The sequence below is a fragment of the Eschrichtius robustus genome, chromosome X (assembly GCF_028021215.1).
Source record: "Eschrichtius robustus isolate mEscRob2 chromosome X, mEscRob2.pri, whole genome shotgun sequence".
Classification (NCBI taxonomy): Eukaryota; Metazoa; Chordata; class Mammalia; order Artiodactyla; family Eschrichtiidae; genus Eschrichtius; species Eschrichtius robustus.
The window spans coordinates 131,725,844-131,746,967 of record NC_090845.1 but is presented as its reverse complement, the minus strand read 5'-3'; the positions used below and the strand labels follow the sequence as shown (position 1 = coordinate 131,746,967).

Below are 21,124 nucleotides of genomic sequence, written 5' to 3'. Positions count from 1 at the left end.
GCTGGAGTTCTAGTGGAACAGACGGTATGGAAACGGCAAGAACAAGAACAGGGTGTGAGCAGGATCCTTCAGGGGACTGAAGGGGCGGTGATGTGACAGAGTGGCCAGGAGAAGGCCTGGGAGCAGAACGCTCCAGGCAGGAGGGCAGAAGGGAGAGGCCCTGGGGAAAAGCTCTCGGCGTGCTCCGAGGACGGGCAGGTGGCCACTGTGCTTGGTGCACAGCGAGCCAGGGGGACAGCCGTGGCTCACAGAGGGACCTGCAGCCCTGGGAAGCGGGCGGACTGTCAGATGTCTGCGGTGGGAAACCACTGGGCGGGGCGTTACACCGAGGAACGGTCGGCTCCATCTGTTTGTAAAAGGTCTGCCTGGATGCTGATGGGAGAGACAAAGGGATGTTGCAGGAAGGACAAGGAAGAATTAGAGAGGCCAGGCCTCTGGAGAAGGGATAGGTCCAGAGGGGGGTCAGGCCAGCTGCGGCACAGGAGAGGAAGCAGAATGCCTGGAGAGGTGCCAGGATCTGTGATTGTCCCTCAAGTGGCACAGAGCCGAGCACCCACTTATGGGAGGAAACTGCGGCCTCGGAAAATATGATCCAAAGCCCAGTGACCTAGATCAGGGGCTCGTAAACCTTCTGTAAAGGCCCAAAGAGTAACTATCTTTGGCTTTGCAGACCCAAGTGGTCCCTGTTGTAACTCCAGACGATATGTTAATGACTAGGTGTGGCTTGTGCTAATAAAACTTTATTTACAAGAACAGGCTGCGGGCTGGATTTAGCCCGCGGGTGGGAGTTTGCCAAGCCCTGACCTACAGCACAGGCTGGGCATCTCCCCCGAGGCACAGAGGTTATTTCCAAATTGCCCTCCTCACACTGCAGGGGGCCACGTAGGCCTACTGTTCACGAGACAGTGGCAGGCAACATTTTCGGAGCTGAAAATCTTCAAGATCTCTACCATCATACAAGTTAGGTGACCACTTCTGAATGGGTGAGGCATGCAGCAGTCGCAAACGCCACGTTTAACCTTCGCTAACGGTGGTTATTGTTACTGCCCATCTGTCGGGCGCTCCACGGGGTCCATGAAAGAGAACGCCGCCTCCCGCAGAAGGCCCGGCTGTCTGCTTGCTCTACCAGCCTTCGTATCCGCAGCAACAATTCGCACCTTGTCCAGCAGATGAAAGCGCACCCTCCTCCCTCGGGCCTTCAAGGGTCTCTAGGATAACCCGGCCCCGAGTCCCACCCCCTTCCACCCCTGGCCTCCACAACGCAGCTCTCAGAAGGCTGGGGCTGTCTCCTCCTCAGCTCTGTACCCGCAGAGCACCTAGTGTCGTGACAGGGCTCAGCTGGCATCTGCAGATGTGAATTAAGCCCCGGAGCAGGTTTCCTACAAATGATCCTGTTCTCTTCCATTCCCAGCACAAGGCCCAGAGGCAATCGCTTTCCAGAAATGGTGATGAATTCACTAACTGGCCCCGTGAAGGACACGCCTTCTCCTTCGTGTGTCTGGGCCTCTTGTGGTCAACAAAGGAGGCGACCTGGACGATTTCTAAGGGACCTTCTGGCCAAGAGGAAGGGCAACCGCTGTCCACCGAGCATTTACTCAGGGTCACGAGAGTGTCTGTGTGCCAGCTGACAGCCTTGGGAGGGGGGCGACCGGCCTGGAGAAACAGCTCTGGATGGAGTCAGAAGAGGGACCGCACCCTGCTGCACCAGGGGGAGGCACACAAAGGGGGTTTGTGAGGAAGGGAGGCGGGGGGAGGGCAGGGAGGGAGGGGTGGCAGCAGCCACGCCTGGGCCTTGGGTCTGGGCCCTCAGGGGTCGAGTCCGGCCTGGGCTCCTGCCTGTCTTTCTAACTTTGGTACTTTGGGGTTGGCGATCTGGTGAGACAGGGGAGGTGGTAGATGAGGAGGAGAAAGGAAAGGCCAAGGGGCAGGAGGCAGGGTTCTGACAGATTCTTCTATGTCAACTGCAGAAATCAGAATCTGTAGCCTAATCTTCAGAAGTGCATGCTTCCTGTCGCCTCCCCAACCTGAGGTCTAGAACTGGGTACCCCAGGGGCAGCTTATGACCCAAATATCTGTCTGCAATCAGAGCCACGTTGAGTTCTCCAGCTGGGGATTTTCAACAAAAGCAAGGGGCCTCAGCCTGCACAGGCCAAGCCAGAGTTTGAGGAGCCCTGGGTCTGCGTCCCAGGGCTGCCCCCCTCTGGTTTGCACACACCCTAGATGGGGGTCGTGCCTGAGTGTCAGCTCAGCCAGACTCTCCTGACACCCTGACCTGGGGTCCAAGAGTGTCCACCCTCCCCCTCCCCCAGGCAGCTCAAGCTCCAGACACCTGTCACCTCAGGCCTGATGTCAAGGAAGCTGTGGGCAGAGGCCGGGCAGGAACGCAGACACGGCTAACGTGGGCTCCTAGAAGTTCAGAAATAGGCAGTGCCGAGCGCCCAGATGCCAGTGGGCGCCAGCTGCCAAACAGACCTCCTCCTCCCGGCAGTCCCCCCTGCAAACTGACTGCGATTTTCAGGTCACTGCTTTGCTGGACGGGGCTACCCAGGTGGGACCCGGATGCAGAGCCCAGTGGTGTCCTGCCAGCCGAGCAGCGCTTCGCAGAAGAGCCGAGCTGAAGGCAAGGCCTCTGCCTGGTGGCCCAGCCCGGCGGGGTGTCTGGAACAGGGCCGGGCCCTCACTGCAGGAGGAGGGGGCGGGAGGAAAAGGAGCGAACAGCTGCGTGCTCCGTGGGGAGGATCCCCAAATAGAAAGGCACATACGCACTGCAGGCTTTGACCCAGAATGCTCAGAGCTACACCATAAATCCAGCGCTCCTCGGGCAGCGGGGCTGTTGATGAGCCTGAGATATCCTCAGGGGCCCTGTGTCTCTACCTGAGCTCCAAGGACACTTGTCTCTCATCGCCTTTCTGAACCAATGCCCATCTCTGATCATTAAAAAAAAAAGTGCTCACAGCGGCAATACCCTGTGTGGTTTACACTGCGTTCATATCCACACTGTGTTCATCGTCATCTGACGTGGGCAGAGGGCACAGCCTCGTGCAGGACCCCAGTAACTGTCGGGGACAGCTGCCTCCCCAGTGAGCTGATTCCTGGACCCCCTGGTTCCTGGAAGCCGGGGCCATACACCCTGCTCCCTTCTCCTGGGGCCAGTGCACCCTGCCCACAGCCGGCACGAAGCAGGGGACACTGGCTGCCTCTCCAGGCTTCCAAGAGAGCTGTTTACACAACTCAACCCAGGTCCTGGCTGGCTGTCCCTACTCCCTGTGGGGTTTTAATTAGCCTGGCTCTCGGCTCACAGGCTGGGCATTGGACGATGCTGGTCAGGGCACCTGGGTTTGAGATCGGAATTTCCAACCTACTGCCCGCGCCACACTGGGAAATTCCCTCGGTCTCCTCCCCGGTGAAGTGGAAATATTAGTCCCTGTGTCACAGGAGTAGACGAGCTATTGTCTACAAAGGAACGTGCACAAGGGAGCCACTTGGCCATCCTCTCCTCCCGGCTTCCGAGGAGGACAGGCAGAACTACAGAGTAGGACACATCTGTTCCCAGTGCAGGAAGCCTGGGAAGAGTCTACCTACCCCTTGACTGGGAGCTGCTGTAGCCCATGGTCTAGCACAGGGCTGGGCACACAGGAGGGACCCTGGAAATGTGGCAGAAGGCCTGAGATATGCAGGCCCTCTGACCTCAAGAGCAAAGGGACTTACCCAAGGGCTCACAAAGTGCTAGTTAGAGCCCTGGGATGAAATTTGAGGTCTCCTTACTGAGTTCCCTGCGCTTTTTGCAAAGAAAAGTGTGTGCTTCTGAAGATGAGGGGTACAAACCCCCAACCTGACCACACGCCATGGCAGCCGGTGAATGGTCCTCCTCCTACCGGGCATATCTAAGGTCACCAGTCTAAAGCAGAGGGACAGACAGGACTCCTTTCTGCCCCTTCCTCAGCTCCATTTGCATTCGAGGTGACAAGAAGGAGAAGAAGGGGTGAGCCGTTGGTTTAGGTCATACTGCAGGTGGAAAGCAGGCTGCACTTGGGGCCACCCAAATGGGGACCCTTGATAGAGCTCCCCACCTTCGCCGTGAGCATCTTACTACAAGTCACGGGATTTCTTGGATCTTAGCGTCCTCATCCATAAAGAGGGGCAATGGCTGGGAAGGCCGGAAGGAAGACTGGGCATGCCAACTCGTGGTAACCGTAGAGTCAGCCATTCACTATCATCACATGACGACACACAGAAGGTGCGCCGTGAGCGCAGCGTCCCGTTCCTTCTCCGACTCTATGTCTAATGCCCTTCATGCCTCCATTTTCTCGGGAGCTGCCTTATGAACGGAATAGGCGGCTGCTCAGAGCTGGGGAATCTTCGCAACTTTGGGTGCAGACTGAGACGGAGACGACTGGGTTCCAATTCCATGTGGGCTCTGAAGCGCCCCCATCTGGAGTGCTAGTATTTTAGAGATTCGTGCACTAGTAATCAATCCACTCACCGTTCTGGGGGAGGAGTGGAGATCTTAACTTCAAAAGGAGGGAGCAAACATTCTGCCTCCTGTTAAAACTCCATACACTCACTGCAGAGACTGGATGCCTTATTAAACTTGGCTGGATGCCCAAGTGTTCAAAAGGTAAAACTCCAGATCACGAGTCATTAAGCAATCAGGCTGCTGAATGAATGAACAAATGCTGAGAGGGTGCTGCACTTTCTTACGACAACTACTCCCACCTGACATGTGCTTGGAGCTTTGTGGTTTTCAACATGCTTCAGATCCAAGAGGCAGCAGAGCACAGTGGTGAAGAAAGCAGGCTCTGAGCTCTGTGTCTTGCCTCTGTGACTCTGTCAAGTTGCTTAACCTCCCTGAGCCTCAGTTTCCTGGAGCTAACCTCTTCATCTCAGGGTTATCCTAAGGATTACAGGAGATAAGGCGCCCCGAATGCTTAGCAAGTGCGTAGCACCTAGTCAATGCTCAACTAAACGTGGCTGTTCTTACTCTTGGTTCATTTGATCTTTGTCCTCAGGGTGGGCAAAGGATGGACAAAGCCCCATAGCTAGTTAGGAGCAGAAGCAAGACTGGAATCAGGTGTCCTGGGCCCTGGTCTTAGGCCAAGAAAAATCATCACATCAGATGCACGTTTTCCTGCAAGGGGACTCTCAATAATTCACATGGAGAAATGTCTATTTAGGTCTTCTGCCCATTTTTAAATTGGGTTGTTTGTTTTTTTGATATTGAGCTGCATGAGCTGCTTGTATATTTTGGAGATTAATCCTTTGTCAGTTGCTTCGTTTGCAAATATTTTCTCCCATTCTGAGCGTTGTCTTTTTGTCTTATTTATGGTTTCCTTTGCTATGCAATAGGTCCCATTTGTTTATTTTTGTTTGTACTTCCATTTCTCGAGGAGGTGGGTCAAAAAGGATCTTGCTGTGATTTATGTCATAGAGTGTTCTGCCTATGTTTCCCTCTAAGAGTTTTATAGTGTCTGGCCTTATATTTAGGTCTTTAATCCATTTTGAGTTTATTTCTTGTGTATGGTGTTAGGGAGTGTTCTAATTTCATTCTTTTACATGTAGCTGTCCAGTTTTCCCAGCACCACTTATTGAAGAGGCTGTCTTTTCTCCATTGTATATTCTTCCAAGAAGATGAATGTGATTTTTACCTTTTGGAGCCCAAGGCTTGGTTTTTGGATCCCCTCAACTGGGGAAAATCCATGGTCTTCTAGGACAGCTTGGCTTTTCAGAAACAACTCACTCTGAGCCACTGGCGGAGAATAAGGTGTGCCACGGAGGAGGGAGAAGGGCTGATTTTGATCAATACCGAGGTGTGACTCTAAAGCAATTAATGTGAATTTTTGGCAAGACTTACAAAGGACTCTAAAGGCCACCTGCAAAGAGAAGCTTAGCCCGGAAATGGCGTGAGCAAGGGCCGCTTCTCCAGAGTGAGGGCACGGGTGGCAGCTCCAAGAACCTGTTCTAGGAAAAACCCATCCTGCGCTGAGATCTACACTGATCAAAACCAAAACAATTACTTACTAGTCACACTTTTTAAAAGGGTGTTGGTGGGGCACATGGGGGGAAGGGGAAAAGGATCCTGCATCTACAACCCACCCACTCTTTTCCCCTAGGGATAGAAACAAGCCTGAAACAAAGGAGAAACTGCAAGGCCCGTTGAAACTGACCACGAACTCTGGATGAAACAAAGGAGAAACTGCCAGGCCCCTTGAAACTGACCATCAATTCTGGATGCATTATGGAGAGGCTTTCCTTCGCTGACTTACTTCTTGACCATAAAAGAGAAGCAAGAACTAAAAAGGGTAATTAGGATGGAGGGTAGAGATTGCCATGGAAAGATGCCTGACGGGAGGGCTGGCAATTTGGAGCACAGGCCAAAGTAATTGCTCCCTCTCTGCCATCCCATCTTTCCGCCATCTCTGTGAGAGCTGGAACTCCAGTAAACAAAGTTTTGTAAATGTCTCAACTGGATACCACATTTTCAGTACATTGTTGGTGGCAGACAACCAGGGCAAAAAAGAGCAACAGGATTGCAACAATGTGCCCGCACACTTGTGCACAGATCAGAATCCTCAACTAAATAGAAAACTGACTTACTGAAAGTGGATTGCCCTTGGAATTGGAGAAGCCAGGCCCTCTAGTTATGTGAAATGACATTACCTCAGGGCCCCCAGCTCCCAGTTCTCTGAACAGGAAGGAAGCAGACCCACGGGTCTAGAAGAGCCATTTCCTCTCTGCTCTATTAATTGCAGAGATTAAGTGAGCCACTCCTTTGTGGACCTAATACACTGAGATAACAGCCATTGTGTTTGCGGCACCTCCTACTAACTGAGCTAACCCTGGTAGACTGGCGAGGTTGCAGGCTTTTATTGTCAGATTCAACCAACCAATGGCTCTCTGGAATCCCTAACCCTGAGGTTCGGACCCATGGATGACATCTGAGTTCCAAGGGAGGAAAGCAGAAATTTGTCAAATGAGTTTTTGAAAGGACATCAGGACCAGAGAATCGAATGGGAATATCTTTCTGTGCCCCACTCACCGGCTTCCTGCTCTCAGTGGTACTAGGAAGCTAATATAATATATCTAGTGCCTGTCATCCCCACATTCCTGGTTTCTATTAAGGGAAAAAGTAGGTCTTTTTCCCTTTGCACCCTTCATCTCTTTCCAGTTGAACGGGTGCAGTACAGAGAGAGCTGGACTGGGAATCCACATGGAACCTTGGACTCTATTTCCTGCTCTTCCAAAAACTCACAAGGGGCAAGGTCAGCTCATCTCCTAGATCCTTTCTAGGTCAGATTTCAGTTCCTTACATTTTGGGTTGGTTGCTTGCCACCAAGTTCGCACAGAGAATTTCAATAACACATCTTACGTTCAAGTTTAAGATTAGAAGCATTCAAAACCCCCCTCCCCCCGATAGCCCATTGTCTGACCGATTCCTGGAGCTTTCTGGGCTCCTGACGATTTCCCACCACGGCGAAATGGGGAAGCATGCTCTTGATTACAAGCCGACTTTTCCAGTCATCCATTGTTTGACCTGCAATTTTATTCTTGACTCTCCAAGGCGCTTCCCAAACGACCTAGACACAGGGCTTAGGGAGACAAAAAGTACACTGTCTTTCAGATATGAAGATGAGACCATTGACCCCGTGAATCACAGACTTGCATTCTGAGGACAGGTTTAGGTGGAGTCAGCCACGTTCGTTTTCCTGTCTCTCTTCCCACCCCACCACCCTCATGGAGCCCCTCCCACCTCCAGGGATGAAGGGCACCAATGGGAGGCACTTGGCTGGGATGAGACCGCAGTCCCTGGCCATGGGGCAGAGTGAAGTTCACTGGAGAGCTGAGGGATGGGTGGAGAAGCAGCCCAATGTACCTTAAATAACAGCGGGCTTAAGGGCAGGGAATGGGGCTCCTGGGTCTGGCTTTGCTTGTGTGGTATGCAGTGAGATCTGAGGAAAGGCTTTTCTGTTTTCTGACACATTTTTTTTTTTTTAATATGAAAACCATGGTGGTTGGATCAGGTGATGGCTTATTGCCCCTTCAGCTCTACTGAAGCCTTTGGCCCATAGAAGGAGCAACTCCCCACTCTGCCCGTTAGCACCCAGCCAAGTGAGCTGACTAACAGGTCATAACCTGACAGTCAATGGAAAGAAGCAATGGATGTTGGAAGGGGCTCATGAAACCCTGGTGCACTGGTTTACAAAAAACTAACCGAGCCGGCTGCGATCATGGCTGCCCCAATTTATGCCCTCCATGACAGATGAGCGGACACGTGCAAACCCAGGTACAGAGGATTTTTTTCCTTTTGTTTTGTTTCATTTCTTTTTGTTCTCACAATGTAGACATGGAATAAGAGCTCTGCTAAGACATTCACATGTGAGGGAAGCTCTCCCTCCCATAGATCTACTTGGCAGTACAAAACCAGGTCTAAAATTTCCATGTCCAGATGCCTGGCTCTGGAAAAATGGAGAAGTACTTTCCCCATTCTCCCACTGAGTACAACTGAAACCTCTGGACATTACATATAAAACAAACATAAGAAGACCCTGAAAAGTGGAGAGAAGAAAACAGGCTGGGTAGGGACCTTGGGACCTAAGGAACAACACGGTGGCGAGCTCCCTGGGTTTTCATTCTGCCTCACAGATCCCAGATCAGGACCTGAAGAAGCCAACAATCCAAAGTGCCAATGAACACAGACAAAGAGTCTCCAGCAAAAGCCAAAGGACCGGGAAAGGGGCAGCCTCCCAAGACCGAAAACTTTTATACAAGAACCACTCTAATTCAGCTAAACACCATAGAAAAAAAGGGTGGTCCCACCCAGCCCCATCAGTAAAGGCCAACTGGGGGCCTAGAATCCACTCCCACAGAGCAGTAATGAGTCATCTCTCCCTGTCCCTGCTAGGGTGGTGTTAGAAGAGGCCTCATAGAGAGCCAGGACCTTTGCCCCCGGCACAGTGGTAATAGGTCCACATCCCATCCCTTCCAGTGTCAGTGGAGATCACATGGGGAACAGTAATGAGGCACTCCTACCCATCCCAGCCAGGGTGGCATTAGTGGAAGCCCAGTGGGGAGCTGGAACTGTCACCACTGCCCAGCAGTAATGAGAAGCCCCGACCTCCCCGGTGTCAATGAAGGCTAAGTGGGGAACCTGGATTTCCATAGCTACCTGGCAGAAATGAGAGCGTGCTCCCCTTTCCCTGCCAGAGCATTGTCAGAGGAAGTCAGCTAAAACAGAAGATCTAAATAAGTGCTGAAAAATATGCTTCAGGTATGGAAGGGGAATCAAGACATTCTTAGATGAAGGAAAACTAAAAAGGAAAACTAAAAAGGAAAACTAGGGGCTTCCCTGGTGGCGCAGTGGTTGAGAATCTGCCTGCCAATGCAGGGGACACGGGTTCGAGCCCTGGTCTGGGAAGATCCCACGTGCCGTGGAGCAACTAGGCCCGTGAGCCACAACTACTGAGCCTGTGCGTCTGGAGCCTGTGCTCCGCAACAAGAGAGGCCGCGATAGTGAGAGGACCGCGCACCGCCATGAAGAGTGGCCCCCGCTTGCCACAACTAGAGAAAGCCCTCGCACAGAAACAAAGACCCAACACAACCAAAAATAAATAAATAAATTAATTAATTAAAAAAAAAAAAAAAAAGGAAAACTAAAAGAATTTGTTAACAACAGACCTCTCCTAAGAGAATGGCTAAAGGAAGTTCTCTGAACAGAAAGGAAATGATAAAAGAAGAAATTCTGGACATCACCAAGGAAGAAAGAACAATGGAAAGAGAAAAAATATGGGTAAATAGAATAGACTTTCCTTTTCCTTTCAAGTTTTCTAAATTATGTTTGGTGGTTGAAGCACCAATTATAACAGTGCATGCTGTGGTTCTAAATGTATGTGGGAGAAATATTTAACGATTACATTATAAACAGAGGAGGGTGGTAAAGCAGTGGTAAGAGAGGTAAGGTTTCTATACTTCACTTGAACTGGTAAAATGTTGACATCAGTAGACGCTTATAAGTTATGTATATACGATGTAATACCTAGAGCCACCAAGAAAAATGGTATACGAAAAGAAACATGCAAAACACTGTACGTGAATCATCAAATGGAATTCTAAAAAATATTCAAGTCACCCACAGGAAGACAGGAAAAAGAAAATAGAGAAACAAAAATAGAGAGCAAACAGAAATTAAAAATAAATTGGCAGAATTAAGCACTAACATCAATAGCTACATTAAGTGAAAATGATCTAAATACACCTATTAAAAGACAGAAATTGACAGAGTCAATAAAAAAACATAAGCCAACTATATGATGTCTGCAAGATGCTCACCTCAAATATAATGATATGGGCATGTAGAAAGTAAAAGGATGAAAAACGTGCAAATGTTAATTTAAAGAAAAAGGAGCAGGGGTGGCTCTAGTAATACCAGATAAAGTAACTTCAGAACAAAGAAAATTACCAGGCACAGAGAGGGGCATTATATTATGGAAAAAGGGTCAATCTACCAGGAAGAAAAAGTAATCCTAAATGTGTATGCACCAAACCACAGAGCTACATGATATATGGAGCAAAAATTAACATAACTGAAAGGAGAAATTTACATTTATCGTGGAGACTTCAATGTCCTCTCTCAATAACTGACAGAACAATTAGACAGAAAATCAGCAAGATATAGAAGAACTCAACACCACCACCATCTAATAGGATCTAATTGACATTTATAGAACACTCCACCAAGAAACAGGAAAATTTACATTCTTTTCAAGCATTCAAGAAATATATACCAAGATAGACATATTCTGGACTATAAGACAATCCACAACATTTTAAAAAAGTTGAAGTAATACATGATGGCTTAGGTACATTGTGAACGTACTAATGCCACTGAATTGTTACGTGAATTTCACCTTTATTTAAAAAACTCAATACCACCAAATACTGGCAACAATGGGAGAAACTGGATTACTCATACATTGTTGGAGGGAATGAAAACTGGCACTTTCTTAAAAACTGAACATGCAACTCCTACATGACCCAGCAATTGCACTCCTGGGTATTCAGCCCACAGGAATGAAAACTTGCAGTCATACAAAAATTTGTAAACAAGTGTTTATAGTAGATTTATTCATGATAGCCCCAAACTGGAAACAACCCAGAAATCTTTCAATGAATGAAGGATTAAACAAACTGGTACCTGTATACCATGGTATACTCCTCAGCAAAAAAAAGACACGACTGTTGATATATATATAATGACCTGGATGAATCTGCAGAGAATTATGCTGAGTGAAAAAAAAAAAAGGCAACCCCTCCAAACTTACATACTGTGTGATTCCATTTATATAATTCTTAAAATGACAAAACTATAGAAATGGACTGATTAGACGTTGCCAAAGGGTAAGGAGGAGGTTGGTGTGGGAAGGAAGTGGATGTGTCCATAAACGGGCAAAACGAGGGATTCATGTGGAGATGGAAATGTTCTGTACCTTGACTGTACCCATGTCGGCATCCTGGTTGTGATATCATACTACAGTTTTGCAAGATGTTTTCATTAGGCGAAGCTGGCTAAAGGGTACATGGGATCTATTTGCATTATTTCTTACACCTGCATGTGAATCTACAATTATCTCAAAACGACAAATTCAATTAAAATCATATGACCGTATCATGTGATGCAGAAAACGGACTTCGCAAAATTCAACACCCATTCACAATGAAAACTCTCAGAAAACCAGAACTAGACGGGAACTTCCTCAACTTGATAAAGAACATCTACAGTATATCTACAGCTAACATCACACTTAATGATTAAAGACTGAATGCTTTCCCTCCACGATTGGTAGCAAGGCAAGGATATCTTCTCTCTTCACTGCTTGTACCAAATTGGTATGTTGTACATCTTAAACTTACACCATGCTGTGTGTCAAATATATCTCAATAAAACAAAAACACAGTACTGGAAGTTCTAGCTAGTTCATTAAGGCAAGAAAACTAATAAAAGGCATACATATTAGAAGCAAAGCTATATTTATAGGTGATATGATTGTCTACATGGAAATCTTAAGAAATTTACAAAGTAACTCATAGAACTAATAAGTAAGTTCAGGAAGTTCTCAGGATACAAGATCAACATATAAAAATCAATTGCATTGGGACTTCCCCGGTGGCGCAGTGGTTGAGAGTCTGCCTGCTAATGCAGGGGACACGGGTTCGAGCCCTGGTCCGGGAAGATCCCACATGCCGCGGAGCAACTAAGCCCGTGCGCCACAACTACTGAGCCTCCGCCCTAGAGCCCGCGAGCCACAACTACTGAGCCCACGTGCTGCAACTACTGAAGCCCACGCGCCTAGAGCCCGTGCTCCGCAACAAGAGAAGCCACTGCAGTGGGAAGCCACGCACCGCAACGAAGAGTAGCCCCCGCTCGCTGCAACTAGAGAGAACCCGCGCACAGCCTAAATAACTAACTAACTAACTAACTAACTAAATAAATAAATAAAATCAATTGCACTTATAAATACCAGCAATTAACGCATGGAATTAAAAATACGATGCCGCTTACTATTGCTCAAAAACTTCTTAAGTGAAAACCAAGCAAAACACGCATAGAACTTGCATGCTAAAAGCTATGCAACACTCATGAAAGACCAAAGATGATCTAAACGAATGGAGGGATACTCCGTGTTCACAGAATGAAAGGCTCAACATTCTAAAGATGTCAATTTTTCTCAAATTGATATACAGCTGTAACCAATTCCTATCAAAATCCCAGCACGATTTTTTGCAGATATAGACAAAATTATTCTAAAATTTTTATGGAAATTGCAAAGGAAGTAGAAGAGCTGAAACAATTTTGACAAAGAAGAATCAAGTGGAAGGAATCAACCTACCCGGTTTCAAGACTTATCATATGACTGCATTAGAGAAGATAGTGTGGTGTTGGCAGAGGGACAGACACATAGATTACTGGAACAGAACAGAGATTCCAGAAATAGACCCACACAAATATGCCCAACTGATTTTTGACAAAAATGCAAAAGCAATTCAGTGCAGGAATGGTAGCATTTTCAACACATGGTTCTGGAACAACTGAACATCTATAGGCAAAAAATGAACTTCAAACTCAACCTCATACCTTACCCAAAAGTTAACTCAAAATGGACCATATAGCTAAATGTAAGATGTAAAATTATACAAGTTTTAGAAAAAGGTAGGAGAAAATCTTCAGGATGTAAAGCTAGGCAAAAAGTTCTTTCTTAGACTTGACAGCAAAAGCATGACTCATAAAAGGAAATATTGATAAATTAGACTTTATCAAAAGTAAAATCTTTTGCTCTGTGAAAAGACCCTGTGAATAGGATGAAAAACACGACTAGGAGAAAATATCTGCAAACCTCCTATCTGATAAAGGACTAGTATCTAGAATATATAAAGAATCTCAAAAACTCAACAGCAGGAAAACAAACTACCCAATTAGAAAATGGGAGAAAGACATGAAAAGACATTCCACTGAAGAGTTTCTACGGAAGGCAAATAAGCACAAACAAAGATGTTCAATATCATTAACCATTAGAGAACTGCAAATGAAAGCCACAATGAGATACCACTACTTACCTATCAGAATGGCTAAAATAAACGGCAGTGGGAACACGAAAAGCTGGTCAGAAAGTGGAGAAACTGGACCACTCACTGCTGGTGGGAAATGTAAAACTAGCCATGCAGCTGTAGGATGACACAGCACTTGCACTCTAGGGCCTTTATTCCAGGTAAATTTATGTCCTCAGAAAAACCTGCAGCGATATCAATTTTCTGGTTTTGATACTGCACAACTATTTTATAAGATGTAACCATCCAGGGCCTCTCTGGACCCTGTTTGCAACTTCCAGTGAATCTATAATTATTTCAAAAAAAGAAGCTAACTTCTATTCAAAAAAGATTTCAGTGTCCAGACCCACGGGGACACATTCTTCTTATTGCTTCTGGGGCACGTCCAAGGTAGCATTTTTTAAAAGTTACTTATGTATTTATTTTTGGCTGCCTTGGGTCTTCGTTGATGCGTGGGTTTTCTCCAGCTGCGGGGAGCGGGGGGGGGGTACTCTTCGTTGTGGTGCACGGGCTTCTTGTTGCGGTGTCTTCTTTTGTTGCAGAGCACGGGTTCTAGGCGCATGGGCTTCAGTAGTTGTGGCCCTCGGGCTCTAAAGCACAGGCTCAGTAGTTGTGACGCATGGGCTTAGTTGCTCCACAGCATGTGGGATCTTCCCGGACGAGGGCTCGAACCCGTGTCCCCTGCATTGGCAGGCAGATTCTTAAGCACTGCGCCACCAGGGAAGCCCCTAAGTGGCATTCTTTTTTCAAGCAATGTACAGAAGTTTGCGCAGACCTTTTTATTCTTGAAAATACAAGTCCCACCCAAATCTTTGTTGAGTGTTTCAGGGGCCAAGCCCAAGGCCTCAGCTGTGACCACACTCAAATACTAGGGTCTAGAGACACCCTAACGAGGACAAAATGTCATATAATATGCAGTGCATCCAAATAAAAATGGAAAAAGGAGACCTCATTTACTGCTGAAGCATCACTAACTCCCTGGCCCAGCATCTCGAGCCTGTGTGAGGGATGGAGGCCCAGATCTCATTTTAGCACTGGCAACACAAAACCTACCAATACCAAACAAGCTACCCATTTAGCTCTAAGGAAAAAAAGGCAAAATTAAAAAAAGAAAACGCCGCTTTGGCTCTTAAAGACTCCACTCTACTGATTTCTTGACCCGCCCCTTTGCAGTTCCCAGCAGCCAATGTAGAGAGAACAGGTGGAGGTAGCGGCCAGAGCTCCGAGGATAAAGGCCCGATGCTCTGGTCTGCAGGAGCGGCCTACTGACTCAGCACCGCATCACGGAGCTTGGGTACCGGCTGGGCCCAGGGCTGGAGAGCGTGGCCAACAGAGGAAACGCAGGTGGAGAGTTCCTTGCCTGGAAATCGACTTTGTTAGGTCCAAGTCAGAAGGCGTCTCCTGCCGTCGGCACGCCAGTCTCTGTGGCCATGGTATCGTTTCCTCTTTCCCTGGAGATGAATCTGGGCCTGGGAAACAGCCCTTGGGCAGACCTCCCTGCCACAGCCAGGGGTATGCTACCTTCCCACCCTCTCAGCAGCATCCATGAACACCGGCACAGGAAGCCTATGTCCCCCACAAAAAGAAACCAATCCTCAGCAATGTTTCTCCCCCAAGCACAATCCAGGACTGTGGATGAACCCCCCAGATCATCTGCCATACACACTTTGGATTTCACCCTCAGAAATCCATGTGAATTCAGTTTTCTATATCCGTGTCGGGTTTAATACACAAAGCAAATGCCCCCCACACCACCCATCATCAAGTTAAGTCGATGCTCCAGGGAGAGGCTTTGCTCTGGGGCTCTGGAGCCTGTTCACGTGGGGAGCGCGGTGGGCTGAGGGCTGTACTCACACTTCAGGTTCAGAGCAGAGGCCTGAGGGCAGTCTCTCTTTCCCCGTCAGCCTGGGCTCTGAAGGCACCCGAGGGCCCCCAGGGTTATCACTGGCTCACCCCTCTCCATCTTAGCCAAGGCCTCTACTACTGGACCTCTTGCTGCCCAGACCTGTGGACTCTGCCAGATGCCTGATGTCCACGTCAAAGTGCCAGTCGGGGTCAGATCTACGTTGTGGTCCCTGAGTCTGGACATGACAGAGGAAGGAAACGAAGAACCAAATCAGAGGCACTTGGCAAGGAGGCAAGCAGAGCGTGAAGACGGAGCAACCCTGAAGGACTGAAACCTTTCCGAGCGCGAAAGAGTCCCAGTCCCCTGCCCCCCAGGAGCTAAGGAACAGAAAGAGGCTCGGGCTTCAGACTGGAAGGTATACAGGTGAGCTGCGCTGTGAAGCCAAGCTGGGAGCACCCCACATCCCCGAGTGCGTCCCCCATCTTAGCTGCTTCTTCCTCTGCGCTCCCCGGATGAGGTGACGGGACAGGTCCTGCTCAGTCACTCCCAAAGGAATCTCTGACACCATGATGTCCCATCCTGGGTCTCTGGCTTGTTGGGCATATTTTTGGTCAGGATAGGAGACACTGGATATTAGAGTCCTCATTTTTGCAAGGGTGAAATTGAGCTTCCAAACCAAAGAAAAAGCCAAAAGATCTCTGGACTTCAAATGGGCTTACAGAGGAATGGAACACATCTAGTCGGGTGAAGGTAACGTGGATGGCAAAATAATTCAAATCTGTCTTCAGACGTGTACATTGGTGTTAACACTGAATTGTGTCTCCCCCTCCCCATTCATGAGTTGAAGTCCTAACCTTCAGTATTTCAGAATGAGACCTTATTTGGAAATAGGGTCATTGCAGATGTGACTGGTTAAGGTGAGGTCATACTGGAGTAGGGTGGGCCCCTAATTCGGTATGACGGGTGTCCTTATAAAAAGGGGAAATTTGGACACAGAGGCACGCACACAGGCAAGGGCCACGTGAAGACTGGAGTTATGCTGTCATAAGCCAAGGAACTAGCACGCACTGGAAGAAAGCTGGAAGGGACCCTTCTGTGGCACCTTCAGAGGGAGTGCAGTCCTCCTGACACCTTGATCTCAGACTTTACCTTCCAAGACTGTGAGAAAATTCTTGTCTATGGTTTAAGCCACCCAGTCTGTGGAACTTTCCCACGGCAGCCCTAGTGAACTCATACACTGGGGATAAAAACCTTTCTATAGCAAAGGCGTGGATGCCACTGAGGGCCGGCCTGTGCCAGAGAGGACTCCCTCCGGGAGCTTTGGGGCTTGTTTACTCTTCGGTTGTGAAGGATCCTCTCTTGTTTGGATGACTAGGAGCTGGAGCGTTCTGAGCCCAGGGCCGTCTTTGGCTCTCGGCACTTAGAGAACGCCCTGTTCTGGACCCTTATTACTCTGACTGCCCCACGAACCTGCAGCCAGGAGTCATCTGATCCCAGGCAGCTCTGGAGTGGAGCACCCAGCACAGGGCTCTGCTCATGGCAAACGCATCACAAACTTTTGTAGACAAAACTGGGGTGCAGGGCCACGCGGAAAGCGAGAGGAAGCAATGGGAAGGAGGGACCTCTAGTGAAGAGTCACACGGCTTGATGGCGGGCTGAATCCAGGCCAGGAGGCTAAGGCCATTACTACCGTCCAGACTTCCAGCAGAGAACGCCTCGTGCGGAAGAGATCCAGAAGCTCACTGCCGTCAGTCATGGGCACTTTGGGCTGCAATCGCAGCACATGACACCCCACTCGAAAGGAACTGGATGCTGCTAATTCCGATCTGCCGCGAGCAATCTTGGTGTGAAGGTGTAACGAGTCAAGTGAGACGCCCCGGTCCAGCGGGAGCCAGTCCTGGGAGAGGCAGGCAGAGCCCAGGCTGGAGACAGGCGGGTCGAGAGTGAAGAAGGTCGGCCTTCTAGATGTTAGGAGAGTCAGGGCCTCGGAGCCCAAGGAGAGGCCGTGAAGCAGGAAGGCTGGCTGCTAGGTCATGAGTTATGGGGCTCTGGGAAAGCTGCTTAACCTTGAAGAGTGAGTTTCTTCATGTGTAAAACACAAAGTTCTGTACAGAAATCTAAGAGCTACCACTGTGTATGAACGGATTCAAGCTTGGGTGGCGGCTGCCCTAGAACCATTTGAAGGAGTCCCTCAGCCTAGAGCCTTGGTGACTCGTTGGGTTGGAGCCCATGTGTCCTTAGGAAGGCATAACACGCTGTTCAATATTTCTGTGCATTTGAAAGGACTGCTTTGACAGTATTCAAGAGCCACAAGGCATATAATTATAGCCTTGTGTTAATAAATACAACAATATTCTAAAACACACACTTTTCATTTTTAAAAGTTGACTTGAAAAAGCCCAAAGTGATGTGGAGAAATTGGAACTGTCACATATTGCTGGTGGGAATGTAAATGGTGCAGCCATTCTGGAAAACAGTTTGGCAGTTCCAGAATAAGTTAAACATAGAATAGCCATATGGCCCAGCAATTCCACTCTTGGGTATATATCCAAGAGAAATGAAAACATGTCTACACCAAAGCTTGTACATGACTGTTCACAGAAGCACTATTCATGACAGCCAAGAGGTGGAAACGACCCAAATGTCCATCAACTGGTGACTGGATAAGCAAAATGTGGTCTCTCCATACAATGGAGTATTATGCAGCCATAAAAAGTCATGAAGTACTGGTACACGCTACAACATGGATGAACCCTGACAACATCATGCCAAGTGAAAGATGCCAGGCACAAAAGACCACACAATGTATGCTTCCATTTATATGAAATGTCCAGAATAGACAAGTCAAAACAGTAAAACACATTGAATTGTATACTTTCAACGAGTGCATCATATAGTATGTAAATTATATACTAATTAAGCTTTTTAAATAAAGCCCAAATTATTATCACTCCTTAATCTCACCTGGGGTTTTAGAAAGTTGTTCCTTTTAGAGAAACAATGAAGCCACATCTTTTAAGTTTGGGGAGAAAAAAAAAGTTTGTATCCTGCACTCTTAGCAGGACTAGCTCCCTCTGAAATGGGGTGTCAACAGGCCTTTTCTTCCCTTAATGACACAGTGGTGCCGCGACCTTTCCCTAGTGACCCATGTCATCGATAAACAACTTACAAAGTTGGTTTGGAAATAATACCTCAAGATCTGGTTGACTTGAATTTTGACAGCCACTGCCAGGGACCTCCCGAGTCCCCCTCCTTTTGGATTTGGGATGTCATGCCACTGAGGTTACAAATGCCTGTCCTCCACACACACCCCTGACCGTCCCATGCCACCCAGTGATGAATCCGCTTGGGGCCGGGGCTTCCTGGCAAGTACCAATGTTCTACGACCCCATACAGTGGGCTCGGATGGCAGAATCCTGCTTTAAGGAGACAAGACTTGCCCAAACCAACAAGTCAGCTGGGGTCACTGTGTCTCCAGCTGGCCCTGCCCGGAAATGGATTCGACTCTAAAACCGAGTGGCACACAGTGTCCATCCATGATAGCAAGCAGAGAACAGAGTTTTCTGGAACTTGGGGACACCCAGAAATGAGGGCAGACCGAGACAGTCTTACAGCAGGGAAAACAATGCGGATCTTGTCACGTGATCGACTGCAGCAGAAACAGCCTCAAGGTGATGTGAGGCCAAGTTTCGTCAAGACTAATTTCTCCCTGAACTTGTTCAGCATCATCTTTTTCTGTTCCGGACATCATGTGCTTTGAAAATTGAAAGAGCCCTGGGATTTAAAGTGGTAGTCCAGACGGCCCTTCTAGGTGCTGGCTTTCCTGTGTGCTGAATGCCCACAAGCTGAGTTCCCCTAAGCTTCCCCACAGCTGATCACCAAGGTTGGGGTTGGCCTGGGGTGGGGGTGGGTGCCAGGAAACTGTCCCGGTGTCCTCTGCAGGGCCAAACCATGCCACTCACACTGTGGTACACACACAGACACAGATGCACACATGTACACACAAACGCACATACAAATAGACACGCACGTGCACACAGATAGAGACGTGCACACAGACACAAAGTCATACAAATACAGAGGCACACACAGACACACACAAGCATGCAGACAGATACACACGGGCACACACATACAGAGACACACAAAGACAGGCACAGACAGAGACTCTCTCTCTCTCTCTCTGTCTCTTTCTCTCTCTCTCTCTGTCCTAGAAAGTACCCAAGCACTAGAGGCCCAGGGGGAAAGGCTCCTTTCTATGTCCCCGTCAGTCCCAGTGGGTGCCTGGCCCCTCTACCTTGCCATCCAGCTGGGCTTCTGCTCAGCAGCCCTCGGGCGGCCCTGGCACCGCCAGCAGAGGGGAGAGAACCTAAGGTGCTCGCCTCCCTTCCTGCCCCTGCTCTCCCCTCAGCGGTGGCCCTGAAGGCAGATATGCAAGCAAGTTTCTTTTCCCCTCAAAATGATTTTTTAAACAATGCTGTCCTTAAGACTTATCGTACAATAACTGGAGATGCTGGGCTAGGGAGGAAGTGGCTTGGTTTTGTGGCAATTTCGGCACGCGATAGCTTCAGCGTGTAGAAACAACTTATCAACGTGTGCCACTTGGGCCCTGATGCCAGCCGTCACAGCAGGCCAAAGCAGGCAAGTGAAGGTTTGCAAAGTGTTTGTAGCTGGTGACCTAGGAGAAATTGTGGGCGGAGCACCGGAGCCAGGAGACCTGGCTTCCACTTATATCTTAAAACAAATCATTGACTCTCTGACCCTCAGATTCCTCATCTGCAAAGCAGGGCTGATGCCCTTTGCTCTTCGCCTTTCACGTGTACCGTGTGAGGGTCAGATGATAACTTGAACCTGAAAGTCCCTGTGACAGAGGCTCTGGGGGAAGGCAGCCCCTTTCTGCACCTCTGAGCAAATGAACTGAACAAAAGGAAGCAGTCCCCTTTGTCCCCCGACCCTTTATAGTGACGCTTGGTTAAAGCCCTAGAATCAGTTTTGGGAGGCAAACTAGAGATTGTAAGGTAACCCTCTTCTTGAGCAGAGAGGGAAATCAAGGCAGAGACTGGAATGAGGCAGATCCTTGGATGAGGATCGCAAGGAACGGAGGGCAGGAGGTTCACTGACTCCCGAGATTGCGGTGGGCTGGGCTGGGCTGGACACAGACACCCCATCTAATGCCCCCTCTGGTCCACATTGCAAAAGGTACTGACCCAAGAAGCCTAATAAATATCCGAGGCCGCCTCCCAGGCCGTCCAGTGACCCCGCCTCTCTTCAAAGTGTCAGCAGCACTGAGGTTGCTGCCGCCTCCCTCTGCCAAGGCCGACGAGCGCACCGCTTCACCTCTCCGGGGTTCACTTTCTTTCAACAGACGAAAGAGTCTGGCCTGGACGATCCTATGAGCCTTGCCGGCTGGCACCACCTCAATGATCATCCACCTACTGTAAGTCCCCGGCCGGAGTGTACAGACTTCCCTTCAGCGGCTGTTGGAAAGACCCTCAACTACCTTCAGATTCCTAGTGGGGCCGGGCAGAGTTTGGGGTCCCCTCTTTCCACATTCAACCAAACAGTCGTGTGACCCCCGCCCCCAGATTCTAAACAAGGCCATCTGGGGATCAGAGCCCTGCACCGTGAATTAGGACAAGGCTCAAGAATTCAGCAACCTCAGAGTCCAGAGCACTCTCAAAA

At 48.7% G+C, this 21,124-nt stretch overlaps 1 protein-coding gene across 5 annotated transcripts in view; it reads right to left on the bottom strand.

The window, feature by feature from the left end:
* Positions 1–21,124, bottom strand: part of MAMLD1 (mastermind like domain containing 1) — a 112,076-nt gene that overhangs the window by 46,233 nt on the left and 44,719 nt on the right. For 4 of the 5 annotated variants that reach the window (XM_068533790.1, XM_068533793.1, XM_068533794.1 and 1 more), the window contains exon 2: positions 7,428–7,586. The exons of the other annotated variant lie outside the window; for it this stretch is intronic. In XM_068533790.1, coding sequence (XP_068389891.1) covers positions 7,428–7,523 — 96 coding nt within the window. In that variant the 5' untranslated portion in view covers positions 7,524–7,586. The remainder of the gene's footprint in view (positions 1–7,427; positions 7,587–21,124) is intronic. 5 annotated transcript variants of the gene reach the window in all.